General features: G+C 37.6%; 1 protein-coding gene across 4 annotated transcripts in view; it reads right to left on the reverse strand.

Moving 5' to 3' along the window:
* Positions 1-16,154, reverse strand: part of DCAF6 (DDB1 and CUL4 associated factor 6) — a 162,523-nt gene that overhangs the window by 86,195 nt on the left and 60,174 nt on the right. For all 4 annotated transcript variants that reach the window (XM_067546273.1, XM_067546272.1, XM_067546271.1 and 1 more), the window contains exons 5-9: positions 13,751-13,864; positions 12,572-12,707; positions 9,127-9,341; positions 4,439-4,532; positions 213-332 (exon numbers count right to left, since the gene is read on the reverse strand). In XM_067546273.1, coding sequence (XP_067402374.1) covers positions 213-332; positions 4,439-4,532; positions 9,127-9,341; positions 12,572-12,707; positions 13,751-13,864 — 679 coding nt within the window. The remainder of the gene's footprint in view (positions 1-212; positions 333-4,438; positions 4,533-9,126; positions 9,342-12,571; positions 12,708-13,750; positions 13,865-16,154) is intronic.

Below are 16,154 nucleotides of genomic sequence, written 5' to 3' on the forward strand. Positions count from 1 at the left end.
ACCTTTAGAGAAGGATCCTTTGTATGATCATTTAATATTTTGCAAACATAATATGCTCTGTATTGTGAAATAAACTAAAATACAGTTTGTGCCCCAGAAAGCTGCAAGCTAAAAGATCTTGTACATCTAAACCCCTCTTTTATTACTTACGTAAAAAAAAAAGGCTTGTATTATCAAAATTCTGTTTATCCTTACTAAAAATAAGTTATTACCTCTAGGCCGAGCTCTTCCTTGTCCTCGGTTGCTCTGCGCAACTTCACTAGCTTCTTCAAACCATCTTGATAGCATATCTGACATCCTCTGCATCAGTGAGACATTAGGACTTTGCTCCCCTATAAAAATAAAGATATTAAAATTTTATCTGCAAGTTTGTAAAGAATTCAAGTGCACCATTTCTTTTTCCATATAAAAACAGAGTACTGAAGTTATACGAAGTGGTATCCTCATAGTGAATGCTTTTTCAATGTTCAGAGTGAACATTTTTTCAGAGTAACACTAAGTCATTCTAACTCATATTGCAATTTGAACATTGCAATAAACTAAAAAAAAAAAAAAAAACCTTTCAACTTTCATTCTGCTTCACAATGAAATGGAGTTTCCCTATATCTGACTTTCTCTAACTGAGTTCCACTGTACTGAATTTTGAATATTGCTTAGAGAAGTTAAGAGATAGCCAGCTGTTCCAGATTCCCACAATTTTTATTATTTTATTTATTATTAAACAGGATATTTTACTAGATAGTATCTTCAAAGCACAAAAAGTGATCTACTGATTATTCTACTATCTAATTGACAGGAGGGAATTTAAATTTCCAAAAATTTCACTTACTACACAACTGACATGTATCTAGTCAGAAAATGCTTTTTCCAAGAACACAGTTAAACATATTATTTGTATTATCATAGTGCCTAGAAGCCTTAATCAGGGACTAGAACCCAACTGTACTAAGTGCTGTACACACAGAACAAAGAGACAGACCGTTAACCCCTTGAGATGGGGACTAAGCATAAGACAAAAGACAACAGAAGGATTGACAGATGGGGGGTGTACAGGGAAAAACTGAGACAATATATTGGGCAGCATGATAAACATGCTTTTTTTTCAGCAAACCCACAGTTCAACTGTTGTAAAGTTTTTTGTAAGCATCAAGACAAAGGAGAGTTTTGAGAAGGGATTTGAAGGTGGATAATAAGCTTTGCAGATGTTTACAGGGAGTACCTCCCAACCATGGCAAGCAGCATGGGAGAAAGCATGAAAGTGTTTGTTTGAAATTTTAAGAAGTGGATAGTGGAAGCTGGCAGCATTAGCCAATCTGAGGTGAGTACTGACTGCTTGATAGCAAAAGAGATGGTAGGTAGGATGGGGATTGACCGTGATGAGCCATGGAAGTGAAGACAAGCATCTTATGTTTGATAAGATAGAGAAGGGGGAGGCAGTGAAAGGATTCAAAGAAAAGGGTGACATGGTCAAAGTGACAGACTAGGGAAGCAGCATTCTGAATGGATATGAGTGGGACAAGACTGCATTTGTCACAGCTAGGAGAGACGATATTACAGTAATCAAGATGCGCAATGAGTGCTTGCATCAGAGCTTTAGCTGTGTGGCTGGACAGGAAAGGCTGTGAACTTAGATATGTTATACAGAAACAAACAGCGAAATTTAGATATAGCCCAGATGTAAGGACCCAGAAAGCATTCGGAGTAAAAGATAATGCCAAGCTTGTGGGCCTGAGTGACCGGCAGGGTGATGGTGTTGTCCATGGTGATTGAAAAAGGAGGGAGCGGGGAGGACTTAGGTGGAGAAGGGAGATTAGGAGCTCTTTTGCAGATTGAACTTGTGGCTAGACATCCACAAGGATAAATCAGAGACAGGCTAGAATTTTAGTTTGGATAGAAAGAGACAGGTCTGGAGTACAGAGGTAGATCTTTGTAGTCAACATAGAGATAGTAGTTAAATTTGTGTTTGCAGATAAAATTACCCAGAGATAAAGGACAGAGGGAGTAGAGAAAGGGACCAATGACAGAGCCCTATGGAAGCCCTGCGGAAAGTTCAAGCGCAGATGAGGAAGATTCCCCAAAAGGACACAATGAAGAGTGATTATAGAGATAGGAGAAAAACCAGAAGAGGACAGTGCCACGGAAGCTAGGAAAGACAAGATTTCAAGGAGAGATTGGTCAGCTGTATTAAAGGTGGCTGACAAGTCAAGGAGGGTAAGGATGGAGAACTGGTTCTGAACTTCAGCTATTAGAGACTTTGGCAAGAAGGGTTCAGTGGAATGCAAGCGAGAGAAGCTGGATTGGAGAGGAACTCCAGATAGCAATTGCAAACAGCGCATTCAATATGCTTAGAGATGAAAGGAAATCAGGCAACAGTTGGAGAGCAAGTGGACTCAATGTTTTGTTTTGTAAAATAAGAAAGATTAAAGCATTTTTGTATTGTGAGGGGGATGAGCCAGAGGAGAGCAAAAAGTTAAGGAGAAGAGTAAGGTAGGGCATGAGCGCAAGGAAGATAAAGAGATGGTATGAAGTCCATTGGAGCAACTGGAGGGGTTAGAGGAGGAGAGTAGATGAGAAAGGGGATGGAGATACAGTAGAAGGATGAGATAATAAACAGATAATTTAGCACAACAGAAGTCTCAGTTCACCCACTTGCCTAACTAATACAATGTAGCTGCTGTCCCCAGCACATCAGCCACTATTTAGTTGTATCAGATGAGAGGTGTAAAGGCAAGATGCTGAAGCTGCAGCCGTAGTGAAAAAGCAGGATCTTTGAACTAGTCACAGCCCATGTAGGGGGCTGAGTGAAATGGAGAGAGGAAAGGAAACCTATGGAGGAGCAAGGAGAGAAATATTCAGACAACCTGGGTGTCAGCAAAAACAAGATGGGTGGGAGGGGTAGAGATACGGTGATAAAAAAGGAACATCTAGCAATTAAATTCATATTAAGCAAAAAAAAAAAAGGACCTATAGGGAAAATTTATTTTCTATAAAAATCTGAGTTTTCCTAATTTTCAAAGGTTCACATGTTGAGATTTCTAATCATCAGAGTGAAGTTCTGGAATAGCCTTCCAAAGGGAGTAGTGGGGACAAAAAACCTAACCGGCTTTAAGACTGAGCTTGATAAATTTATATGATGAGACTGCCTACAATGGCATTTGGCCCATCAGCAACTGCTAGTAGCAAAAACCCCAACTGCCAGCGACAGGACACTAGGTGGGGAAGGCTGAGTTACTACTTTCCCAGGTATCTCCCTGGTGGGTCTTGCCCACATGTTCAGGGTCTAACTCATCACCATACTTAGGGTCGGGAAGTAATCTTCCCCCAGGTCAGATTGGCTGAGACGCTGGGGGTTTTTCCCCTTCTTCTGCAGCCTGGGGCATGAGTCACCTGCAGGTTTAAACTAGTGTAAATGGTGAATTCTCTGTATCTTGAAGTCTTTAAACCATGATTTGAGCACTTCAGTAACTGAGCCAGAGGTTAGGGATCTATTTCAGGAGTGGTGAGGTTCTGTGGCCTGCAATGTGCAAGTACAAAGAAGAAATAACAAATCAAAACTGCCAAGAGGACAAGATGCAGACAGAAGGTGAGGGGCAAGAACCAAGTAGGAGCTGTAGCCAAGAGGTGATGTGGGAATAAATAAAGCTAAAAATGAGTTGGGTTTATAGAAGTATGGAGTGGAATAATAATAAATCAATAATAATCACACATCTGAAGGTGAGAGAAGAAATCATCATGGATATGGAGATGAAAATGCAATAAAGGGCAAAGGGAAAGATGACTTTAGAGAAAAACAGCAACGTGCCTTGTTTTTCCAACTTAAACTGCAATATGATCACCTTTTGCTGACCCCACATTATTGGCAAAGCACATTTTTGGGCCTATTAACTGCCTGTATTAAACTGTTTCTGCTTCCAGCAATTGCATAATACTACTTTACAGAGGTGGAAGCGCAGGTACCAACATTTAAAGACTTAGCTATTGTCACCAGTGAATCAGTGGCAGAACAAGGATTGACACACTATTGTTTGGATTCCTAGTCCCAATTTAATCATTATACAATATTTCCTGTTGTATCTTTAGCAAAAAGTAAGGCCATGTCTACATTAAAGAAAGCACACTGGTGTAGTGCACATCAATGTAGTGCATTATCAACATACTGAATCAGGCTGCACTAGTGTAAGTCTTATTACACATAGGTACAGTGCCACCTACACTATTAACTACACAGATGTAGCTATACTGGTGAAAATTTCCTTAATGCAGTCAGGGCCTAAAATTTACTAGATTCAATACTGCAAAATTTTTCATCTTATGTAAAACTATTAAGTGAAATATTCTAAAATCTGGTATGATCCTTAAAAACTGCAGATAGTTTTGTTTTAACCCTTTATACATTTCAGGAATACTAGAAACAACAATTAAAATAACCACATATTACCATCTCTTTCTCGTTCACTCTCAGGTCTAGCTCTTGGTCCTGTATCTGACCAATCCCCTCTTAGTCTCAAACGTTTAACAGGAGGTTGCCGTAACTAGAAAAATAAGGATAAGCAGTGGTATTATATAACTAAAAACAGGAAGTACTGCATGATTGACCTGTGTATATAAGTGAAATAAAAAATGGAGTCATTCAAGTTGCACAACCCTTTTAGTTTCTATCACAAATAAAGTGGAACAATATCAGCAATATACACAAATCAAATATAATTAAGCATAATGCTATATTAAGACAAGGTTAAGGACAATTTTAGTCACACAAAAATAAGAAAATTTCAGGCTATGGCTCCTAGAACAGTCACAACCCTACTCCTTGCACACAGTTTATTTTACACGGTACTAACTTTAGTGCATTAATCAAGGCTCTGTGTATTTCAAAATAAATTGGGCCTACATTCTGAAGCAAGGTCCCTGGACTCCGCAATATATCCCAATGCATAAGACTAGCAATTCTATAGTAGCCAGAGTTGTAATTTAAATTATGGTTTTGAATTAAATACAAAACTGACTACAGTCATTACAGTAACTTGTGTAATAGTATTCAATCTGATTTTTTTTACCACGCATTTTTGATTTTCTGTCTGATGCAGATTTTTGTACTGATGACACCTAACTATACTTCAGATGCTGCCAGGGACAGGAGGAGGAAGAGGAGGTTTTGGTAGCTTGGGAAGGGGGCAACTAGGGCTCTGACCACCTAGATGGGCAGTTTTGAACTATGCAATAAGCATATTTGCTAGGTATTTATGCCTAAACAGTCAGCAGTGAAATAATTAATACTGACATTTAAGTTATCTTTAGCTTTGAATTAAAAAACCTCTTAGGTAAAGGGGGGGAATTCATAGCTCAAAGCTACTGTTTCAGACAGCCTGCAGACTCAAAAAGATAATACTGCACTGCATTCATGTTTTCAAGGCTATTCTCAAAATCACAACGTATTACTTGGAAAGTGGAAGATTAGATTCTGGAGCAAAATTCTGCAGTAACAAGGGGATTCCGGGGCCAATTCCACTCCTGTGATATTGCTTAATATACAGGTCCCTCTTATTAGTACAGTTGTTCCCAACCTTTGTTGCAACTTCCCCTCAATAGCTTGGCAGGCAAGTTACCCATCACCAACCTGAATCCCTTCACACCATACTGGTGCTGCTGTCTCTCCTCTCTTCTGTTTGTCATGTAACTTTTCTGTGCTTTCTTTCCTGTTGTTTTCTGCTCTTTTACAAGTCTTTGTTGATTTTTCCTCACCCACTTCATTCCCCTGTTCTCTTTGGTAGCTCCTTCCCCATTCCCCAGAAACATGGAGGTGTGGGACTATACAAGGCTGAGGAAAGTACCACTGGAGCAAAGAGGAGAAACTTGAGCTGCTATGGCTACTTCCTGAGCCTGTAGCCCTGAACTGTGATCTGTGCCAGCAGTCAGATACATCATGGGCCACAAAGGGGGGAAAACATGGCAGGAATGTGGGAGGGCTTTTTAGGAGCCATGTTCAGCAGCATCTTTGGATAACTTCACTGAAGAGTTAACTTGGCTCCTATTCATGTGTTGCCCCTAACCTGGCTCCCCATCCACACAAACTTTTGACCCAAGTTCAGTGGTGCTCTCAACCTCATCTAGTTGCCCATTCTGAGATATAGACTAACACCCAAGAAAGGCTTTCATTGGGGCAGGTAACCCCTTCACATTGCAGGAAGAATGAAGGCTAAGCCACTCAAGTTCTGATAGTCCCCCAATGACCTTCCCACAATTCCTCATTTGCCCAGAAGGGAGAAATTTTCCCACAATTCATGGGAAAGAACCATAGAGTGACTCAGCTTACTGCAGCACAAAGAACTATGGGATATGCCCCAAGAAGTCCTAGCAATTCAGACAGGTGAATGGAGTACCAGTACGGACACAGTAACTTGAGTTTGGTTTACAGTGTGGCTGCTCACCCTGGGTTAGAGGTTAACCCAGGTGCTGATCACTCAAGCAACTTTTCAGTGAAGATACATACTTTGTAGCATGCATAGGGAATGGAGATGTCACCAAGGATGTTAAGGGAGGACCTTGAATCCTGCCCAAACCTTGTTTATGCTCTCTTTTGTCCTGCCACTCCCTTCCTTCCCAACCACTCTTGGTTGAGTAATACTCCCTTAATACACATGTTCTACACAATAAAGAAATGCCTGAGGTATATATGCCAGAGAGAACAGTGCTGCTGCTGCCCGACAGAAAGAAAGATTCTTCTTATGCGTACATGTGGAAACAGATGAGAATGCTGCCATGGAATCTATGAATAGTAATGAAAGGGAGAAGCAGCAGGAGGAGGATTCTGATCAGAAGCAACGTAATGACCAGAAAAGGCTACAGGTGGAAGGGAACTCTATTTCCTCTCATTTACATCATTAAGACAAGTGCCTCAATTGTACTGAAGGCAAAACAACAGATTCAGATAAACTGCTGCTGCTCTCGTCTATCTCAGTTGAAATTAGCAGTGACTGAAAAATGCCATCTGACTGCTATTTAGCAGTCTATGTGAAATGAGTTGGTGGTCTCAGTCTAGTCCCACATAAAAAAAATAAAATAAAATAAATAAAGATACCACTGTGATTGGGACTGTTTAACACTCTAGTTGGCAGTCTCCATGACACCACGAATTAAAAGGGTAAGGAAATGTAACTCCCCTCTTTGCTCTTTGAGGTGGTACTTTCAGGTAAAGGTACATTGGCAGGGTATCATGCGAAATCTTACACTCACATTTGGATAAGTCAAAACTATATGGCAAATAAATACAGAACGTCAATCTCTAGGGCTTTCGACCTGGCACTTTTCACTAGATAAAAGTTTACACAAAAATTTAAGGAACACTAGATAAATAAATCTAATTCAGTTTTATAATAGTGTGACAAGTTCTTAAATAGTGGCTTTCAAAAAAACTTAAAGAGCTTCATCGGTATACCCTAATTTACTAACAGGCATTGCATAAATTACATAGCAAAAACATTTTTCATAAATACTACTAAGTACTTAATGTAGATTTATGTGCAATAATTTATTTAAAAGCTTTTGCACAATACTGCACTTATGAACGTGCAATGTGTATTATTACCCTTTAGTACCCTTTAAGGCATGTTGACTAATAAGCTTTCATAAAGACTTAGGGGAAAAAAAACATTGATAATTAATAAACAGAAACCTCTGATGTATAAAGAAGCTTGCAAAAAATCAGTATTATATTGACTTACTGGAATTTTGTAGACACAAAAATTCATATTGAATTAAAATGTTGAAAGTTTTCTTAACCTACAGAACATGAGCTGTTCAACGTATGAAAGGTTATGAAAAGATTGTAAAACAGAAAAAAATGTAATTTCTTTTTTTTCCTGTTTCATGCGTATGGCACACAGTTAAACAAAACTAATTCATTTTGTTACTGAGACATATTACTTTAAGAGATGCATCAGTGAGTTCCTGACATGTTTGTTGATCCTTCTTGTTGCTATTTCTGTTTCAGGGAAACATTCTGTTATCACACATGCTTCTACATCTCAAGTAGAATTTCATATTAGTTAACTGTTCCAGAGTCTACTACTCTGCTGGAGTAGTTCACTAATATGAAATATTACTAATTTACTAATACGAAATACTAATTTTTCATATTCGTGAACTCCAGCAGAGTAGTAGACTTTGCCAGTGCTGTATGTGTGGACAATTGGTCTTACTGTGAAAATATCCAAAATTCCAGCATATTGCAAACTTCACTTCAAGCAGAGGGTCACTATATCCAGAACTGCATTTTGCTCATGAGTTACTGAAATAATTTAGGTTTTTCATTCTACTTTTCTGTAAATAGCGTTCATTCTATGAGTTCAAACTGGAAAATCCGTGTGCTCACATATGATTCAAAACCAGCATGAAATACAGAATTTCAATGTGCTAGCAAGCAGGCAGCAAAGAACCCATTCAGGATAACTTCACTCCATTTGCCATGAGTGTGATAGCCACAGGGGGGTCGACTGCAGAACAACAAGTTGGGGATGGAGGACATTAGTACAGTCACACAAATGGAGATGTGACTAGTGGGCCTATGCACAGCAAATATCAGTGCTGAAGGGGAGATGCAAGCTGCTTTTTCCCCCATATGAGCCAACTTATAAGCTACAGTGTATCTGTGGCCAAGCAAAACCTTTTCAATTCAAGTTCTGCTCTATTTCACAGGATTAGGCCATATAAAAACAAGTTCTCTTGTATTTTACAGTTTTTTAAAAATAATTCTCCTCCGACTATTACAGCATTGCAGAGTGGCAAAACAAGGCAATTAAGACACTTTAAGAGCCTCTATTTCTGTAGACTTCTGACTTTTTTTTTTTTTTTTTTTAAAGTACCTTTAGACTGAATTTTCTTATGCCCAAAAGGTAATTTCTTCAGTTTTGTAAATTTTTCTTGGTTATAAAGGTTGAGTATTACAGGTAGAGCTCTGAGAGTAGTGGTTTTGTGTCTGCACAACCTATGTGATGGCACAGGGCTTTGCCACACAACTATACTTTCAGCAACATCAAATTCATCTTTGGGGCAATACCACTGGCGTAAATAATTACATCAAGGAAAAATTGGCCAAGTAGATGCAAATAGATCACGCTAATCACTCACTTCTTCTCTTCTCTCTTCTGCAGAAGGAACTTTAAGTTCTCGTGCTGTGTCATCCTTAGGGTCAAACAAGTATATGTAATCTGAAGAATAGCTAACAAGGATCTCTTGCCCATCTTCACTGTAGCACAGAGATGTTACCCTGCAGGATTTATTATTGAGGTGGGGAGGAACAAAACGTGCAACCATTCCTGTAGTGCCCCGACCAGCGTAATTACCTAATACAATAAAAACAAAAGAAATAATATGTGCAAACTATAAACACATTTTCAGTTATCAAATATATTGTTAATAAAACATCCAAAATAGTATGAATTATAGCTACAGAAATACCATGGCACAAAAATATGGCACAAATGAACGACAAGTCAAATATCGTAAATATTTTATTTTGGTTCTTCAACCTCTCTCTATTAATGTACGCACAAAATGAATGTGTTATATAACATATCACTTGCCATTGTGTACTTGTAACACTTATTGGGAACAGAAATATTATCAATACTAAAAATATTTACAATACAAAACATAGTAACTCAAATTACCATATCCAATTAGAGAAGGGATCTAGAAGATATTTCCTTCAATGTTTAAGATCATATTGCTATGTACATATACTTATCTAAAGAAGTGTGGTATATGTGGTGATGATATTCCTTTGAAATTTCAAAACAAATTGCATTTCTCCTTTGACCAACTCATCTGTGCTTTATCCATTAATCAATTTCCATCAGAACAATTTGTCTTACAAATCTCTGGGAAGATTCAAAACAATTTTTTTTAAACAAAAATCACTTACAGAACCTCTCTTTTTTCTGCCATTTGTGGATTTCTCTCCAAAACTATAATGGCCTGAATATTGTCCATTTCAGTGCTGGACCAATGACAAGTTCAGTATTTACTATCTCAAAGCATCAGGGCTAAAAATGGATTATTTTACCCCAGCAGATGAGCGAGGAGACTGCTTTTAAATGAGACAGCATTTGTTTCCAGTCCTGGTGTGCCAGCTCTTAAAATTACTATATTATGCACAGAAAAATTAAACAAGTTTCCAATGTTTATCATTTTCTTTCTCTCCTTACAGGCCTATATAGTTGAATTCAAGACAAAGGAAACAATGCTTTGAAGGTAGAGAAATATGAAAAACAGTAGCAATAAAAATTGAAATTAAAATATTTTAAAAATAAGCTTCTATAAAATGTGTATGATGATATTGTATAGTATAAAAGTTTTACTGACATGCATCTGGGATGATCATGCTGTCACCCATGAATACGAGAAAAAAATGAATAAATTAAATATTTATATATTATATATTACTATTACTTTGCATGGTGTTTAAAAGACAGTCCCTGACCTAAAGGCTATTTCCCTGTCAAATTCCAAGTTTTCCATCTTCCACTGTTTTGACAATAGAGCCATTCATTGAAAGGTTACAATTTTTATTTTATTTTTACAGTGAGCAAAAATATTTTTCCTTCTTCTATCAAAGTGTCTGAACAAATTTTCCTTGTGACTCTAAATTTAAAAAAAAAAAAAATTCCTTTGGGCAAAGACCAGGACTAGAAAGTTTCATCCCAATAGCTCAAGCTTTCAGAAAGCTCTGAGCAACTGACAACAGGGTCTTAGAGTGGAAATACTGAGCCAGATTTGACTAGACATTGCTATACAATCCAGCTATATTACACATATGTGCGTGTACATGGGCTCACCCCCTTCACTGGCTGTTAGATGAAAGCAAAGAGTATTTGATTTATCTGGGTAAGGACCAGAGCTTTCCCAATGAGAACCCCACACAGTCCCTCATTCAATTTTTACAACAAGACAAATACCCAGTTAGACTATCTGGGGAAGAGAGGAGAGGAAGTAATGGAGACTTAAATGCAAACATACAATGGCTTATCATGCTGGTTGTCTTAGCCATTTGATACCTTTGGGCCTGCAACCAAACTCTCAAACACCCGGGCACAGTGCCATTAATAAGATATTATTTTTCACCTAAATAGACAAAGTAAGGCTCTGTATATCTTACTTCTCACAGAGCTCCACAAATCAAAGGCCAGCTTAATTCCCATAATAGTTATTTTAGAAATCTCTGTTTCAAGTGTTGTTCACATCCCTAAGGTCCTCACCATCCCCCCACCCTCAAATGAGGCTCTAGGGAAGACCACAAAGAGGGGAGAGGGGCTGGCTCCCTGCCATACCAGTCATAGAAGCACCAAACCTCCCATTTCCACTCCTTTCAAGAATACCTCCTTTAAATTCTATACCAATTTATTTTATCTGATCACTGTATCCTTTTCCTATGGAGTACCTGACATCTGCCCCACATTTACATAATGAATTGCAACATCATAGCCTAACTCCCATTTCATATTTGCCTCAGCTAAGCCCCCCAAACCCGCTGTGCAGAAGGCAAAAAAACCCACCTCGCTTGGCCGATCTGACAGTGAAGGAAAAATTCCTTCCCAGACCCCCCAAGAATCTAGCAACTAGTACAATGTCCATAGTGGATCTTGACAAATCCCAGTGTTTCGCCACTTCCATAAGTGCTGCTCTGCCTGGTCCAGATAAAAGAGGGCTTTTCCTGCATCAATATGGACCAATATAGTCCTGCACCTATCTTCCAGTCACATGGAGGGGATGGGTCAGCATCCTCACGCTGACCTCATCTGCAGCTATGGCAGAAAGTCAATCCTTGGCTCTCCAGCCCTCAAAGGAGCATACATCTTTTCCAACAAGCCAGACAATTGCGCCCACCACTTAATGTGTGGTGAAATCATTCACTCACTCTACTGTTAGATACTTTGTAATAATTTTAGGCAAATACTTAAGAATGCAGTTTTTCCTCTGAAGGCTACTATGTCAGGTACAGTGACAACTACTGAGAAGTGAAATATTTGCTATGAGAGTCTGTAACATTCACAACACCCCTTTCTGCAAGAAACAGTGTCTTCTAATGAATCAAAAGCACCCAAACATAGGGCTGACATGGATGCATTTAATCTGCATGTTACTGAGCCGGTTCCTGCCCTCATCTTTACTAGAGAAATGTGTATATACAACCTAGAGGTGCAAATATACAATGCTCCAGCATGGTTTATTATAGCAGACATTAATAAAGACAGAGCATTGCATACTGAAACCTGTAGTCTCTGTGGACTACATAGTCCGAGAGAGCCCTAGGAGACACTGTTGAATTCCATGTGCTGCATTTGACCTGCAGGAAGTTCTTTGGCCACCTTAATAACATCATTTATTATTTATTTATAGGATCTCAAGTAATCTTTCAAAATCTTTCCTGCACTGTTTTATAATATCTAGTATACAAGCTTTTTAAAAATCCTAGATCCTACATAAAAACTAAGCTTAACTCATAAACAAGACAAACTAGAACTGTATGCTGATATAAAAGGTTAATTTAGTTTATTTAATGTTTATTTCCCACCTGTTGCTCTTGTGCCAAGCATTCGTCGGTCATATATTCTTACTGAGCTATCAGAACAGCCCACAGCGAGATAATACGGTATTGGAGGACAGATCGCTACAGAGGTGGCAGCACGTCGGCAGTTTATTAAAATATCCTGCAATAATACAAAGACACTGCATTTACAAAATAGCTCCTAAACATCTGAAGTATAATCCTACTGAAAAGAAGATGCAGCCCCATTAGTAAAGGTACTGCAAACATGTTTGTAAGAGAGAGCCAGATCTGGCCCTATACAGACAGGTGGTAAATGTGTTATAGGGAAGAGTTACTGACAGGACAAAAGTGATCAGAGAACGAAAAACAACATTATATCAACCTCAAAGAAGCTAACAGTTAAGGGTAGAGAGGGTTAACAAGGGTAGAATTACAAACATTGTTTTGCACTCTTGTTTTTTTTTAAACAAAGAAACCAGGATGTGGGTAGAAAGAACTACAAATAGGCAGGAAGCATCTAAAATAATTCAAAAGGATTAGAACAGATTAGGTTTATGGGCAGATAATTGGATAGGGGAATGCTGTGTAGTAAGAGTAATGTAATGAGATTGGGGACCAAAAATAACCAAAGACTAAAAGGGAACACAATGTGGAAAACAGACCACAAGACAAACATGTACCAAGGGGATAGTATGTATAATACATATTTTGGGCTCAGTTTTTAATCCAAATCAGTACCAAAGGTTTTCTGAAATCCAGATACTATGGGTGAAATTAATACCATCCAGGGAGATACACCAGTGATTAGTCTGATCTAGTATGTTCACTACTTACTCTATTTTACAGAGGTTGCTTGACAGTTTAAGGCTACAGCTGAGCTTCCAGTTCAAATTTACACCACTACCTCAAAAATGTACAAAAAAGCCATCACAGCCTCAAGACTGGTAGATTAGGTCTGAGACCAAGGTAGACTTTTTCTACCAAATTTCAAGTAAACCAAACCAAAAGTTCATAAATGAACCTCAGATGTAGAGAGTCCAAATAGCACTCTTTTCTGGCCCCTGGGTAATTCCCACCACATATCTCAGCCTTCATCGGGGACTCTCCACTACCACCCCAGAAGCCTTATTAAGGTTCAGATTCTAAATATTAAGTCTATAGCCCTATATTTCTGTCCTCCTTATTGGAACATTTTGTTCTTACATCTTTACAATCTTCTTTTGTGCAACTTGTTTTGATTCGAGTATCAAACCATCTTACAGTGCCATCCTCACCACAAGAGAGGAAAGTATAGGGATCATTTGGTACTGTCATAATCTGCAATGAAAAAAAAAGTCAGTACAATTAATATTTCAAAAAAACTTCAGAAATAAAGTCTTTAATATTAGTGAGCAATTATCAGAGGACGATTCTTAATTGTGCTCAAGATTTATATGAAAATAAATCAAAAGTGAGAGATAGTAATACAAATTGTCTAAAATTTAAAATTATCGTTAATACAACCTTACAGACAGTCCTGCAGCAGCTGAAACAAGTTAATATTTATAGATTAAATCCCACAAACAATTCCATTGCCTATTGCGTAAATGAGGCACAAACTTGTATTTTCAGTTATTAGATGAATAATTAGCATCTAAAGTGAGAATACAATGCAGGTTCATCTTCTTTTCTATTATGCAACAAGAGAACATTTAACAACCAAACCGCATAGTAGTCTTAAAATCCCCATACAAACCATAGGAAAATACTTACCAACACTGTCCCTCCAATGAAGTTGCATCTTCACATGCAAGATACTCCTCTTGAACAGTAATGCACTGAAGTCTGTTATTGTTCCCTATCCTTCAATGCATTAATCAATATTTTCTCCACTTTCACTGAATTGTTTTATTACACCATATTCCTGAGCTCAGAAACGCTACCAATTCATATAAAGATGATAATGATAGCATCACATATTCCAAATAATGGTATTCTCAGAAAGCTAATCACAGGTCTAGTTCATTAAACAAATCATTCCATAAAATATATAGAACAAGAAGTGCCATATACTACAGAGCAGAATTTCTCAAGGGAGTGAAGACGTGAACTGTGATATGACCACACACAGTGTTTCTTTGTATACAAGAGAGAATTTTTAAAATATCTTGTGGAAAATGTAAACATCATTCACTTGAATCCGTGCTTCTGTCACCATCATCTTTCAAGGAATTTATAGAGACCCTGAAATCAGGAATATGGAGTAATATAGCAATTAATTCAGTCAAAGTGGAGCAAAACTGATTTTTTTTTTTTACTCTGATATATTTCTATAGAATGGTTTTCTAAGTTTTTGCAACATTTACTGAACACGGACCTCTGTAATTATGTTTATATTTTACTGACATTGCTGAGTAAAACTGTACAGATTAAACATAAACCTGAGGTTTCGAATCTGGTGATAGTTGACATCCTTTGAATCTTCTGAACTCAGATTTTTTCCTTCATAGAGCTCATTATATCAAGTAGAAATAATGTCTATTGGGCCATATTATACCAAGGTAAACTGGCCTTTTCTGTTTATTAAATGATAAAACAAAACTGAGTTTTTTAATTAACTGGGAGAACCATGTAATTGCTTTGTACGCTTCTGTGCTATAATGATTATTACTTAAATATGTGCATTTTTCTTGAGAATTACTTCTCAAGCCATTAATTTACACAGAATGAAGTAATCAAATTTGATTAAAGTTTAAAATCCTAGAATTACTATTCAAGTCATTAGGTCATCAACATTCTTTGTTGTTCAACAGTACCCTTCCTTCCCGTTAGTCTGAGAAATAGTTACCAGAACATCACAAGTTAAGTGAAGCAGAACCTCACTATTTCACACTACTGATAAAACCAGACACTGTGAATTACTGAATTAGTAGGTAAAAACCTGATCCTACTTTCATTAAAGTCAATGGAAAAACTCCCATTGACTTCAGACCCTAGATCAACACAAACCAGGCAAAAGTAATAATGAAGCACAGATTTACCACATTCATTTATTTCAACAGCTGTAGTTTAGTTTTGATTATATTGGTAACAGTCTAATATGTCATAATTTACTATTAAATATAATTTGTATGGAGAAAGGGGTTTCTTTTCTTTTTTAAAAAACATGAAATAAACATCAGTAGTCGTAATCCCAGCTGGCTTCCTATAGTATAGGGTTTATACATATTAAGCATCAACACCCTATTGTATGCAACTAGTTACCATTAAATTATCAATGTAAAAAAAATAGCTCTACAAAAAACATGAGATATTGGAAATATGAAGGTAAAAATTATCCTTAGAAGTTTACTCTCTTTCTGAAATAGAATTAATGTGAATAGCTGCAAAGCCTGGTATTTGGTAGTGACTATTCATGGTTTTTTAACTGCCAGGTATAAACTGCAAATACTCCAGTCTCCAGAGGCCATTTTATGTATGTATCTGTCTGTCTCTCAAAAATATTCCATTCCTCTTCTCCCGCAAATGGTCTCTCATAAAATAATGGCACAGTGCTCATGAATTTCCACAAGCTTCCTTGTTGTGATGTATGTCAGTCATGGTCTGAAAATGCCACAGGCTCCAAGTT

Source organism: Emydura macquarii, unplaced genomic scaffold, assembly GCF_026122565.2.
Source record: "Emydura macquarii macquarii isolate MOO-44397 ecotype Brisbane River unplaced genomic scaffold, CSIRO-AGI_Emac_v2 contig_1119, whole genome shotgun sequence".
Lineage (NCBI taxonomy): Eukaryota > Metazoa > Chordata > Testudines > Chelidae > Emydura > Emydura macquarii.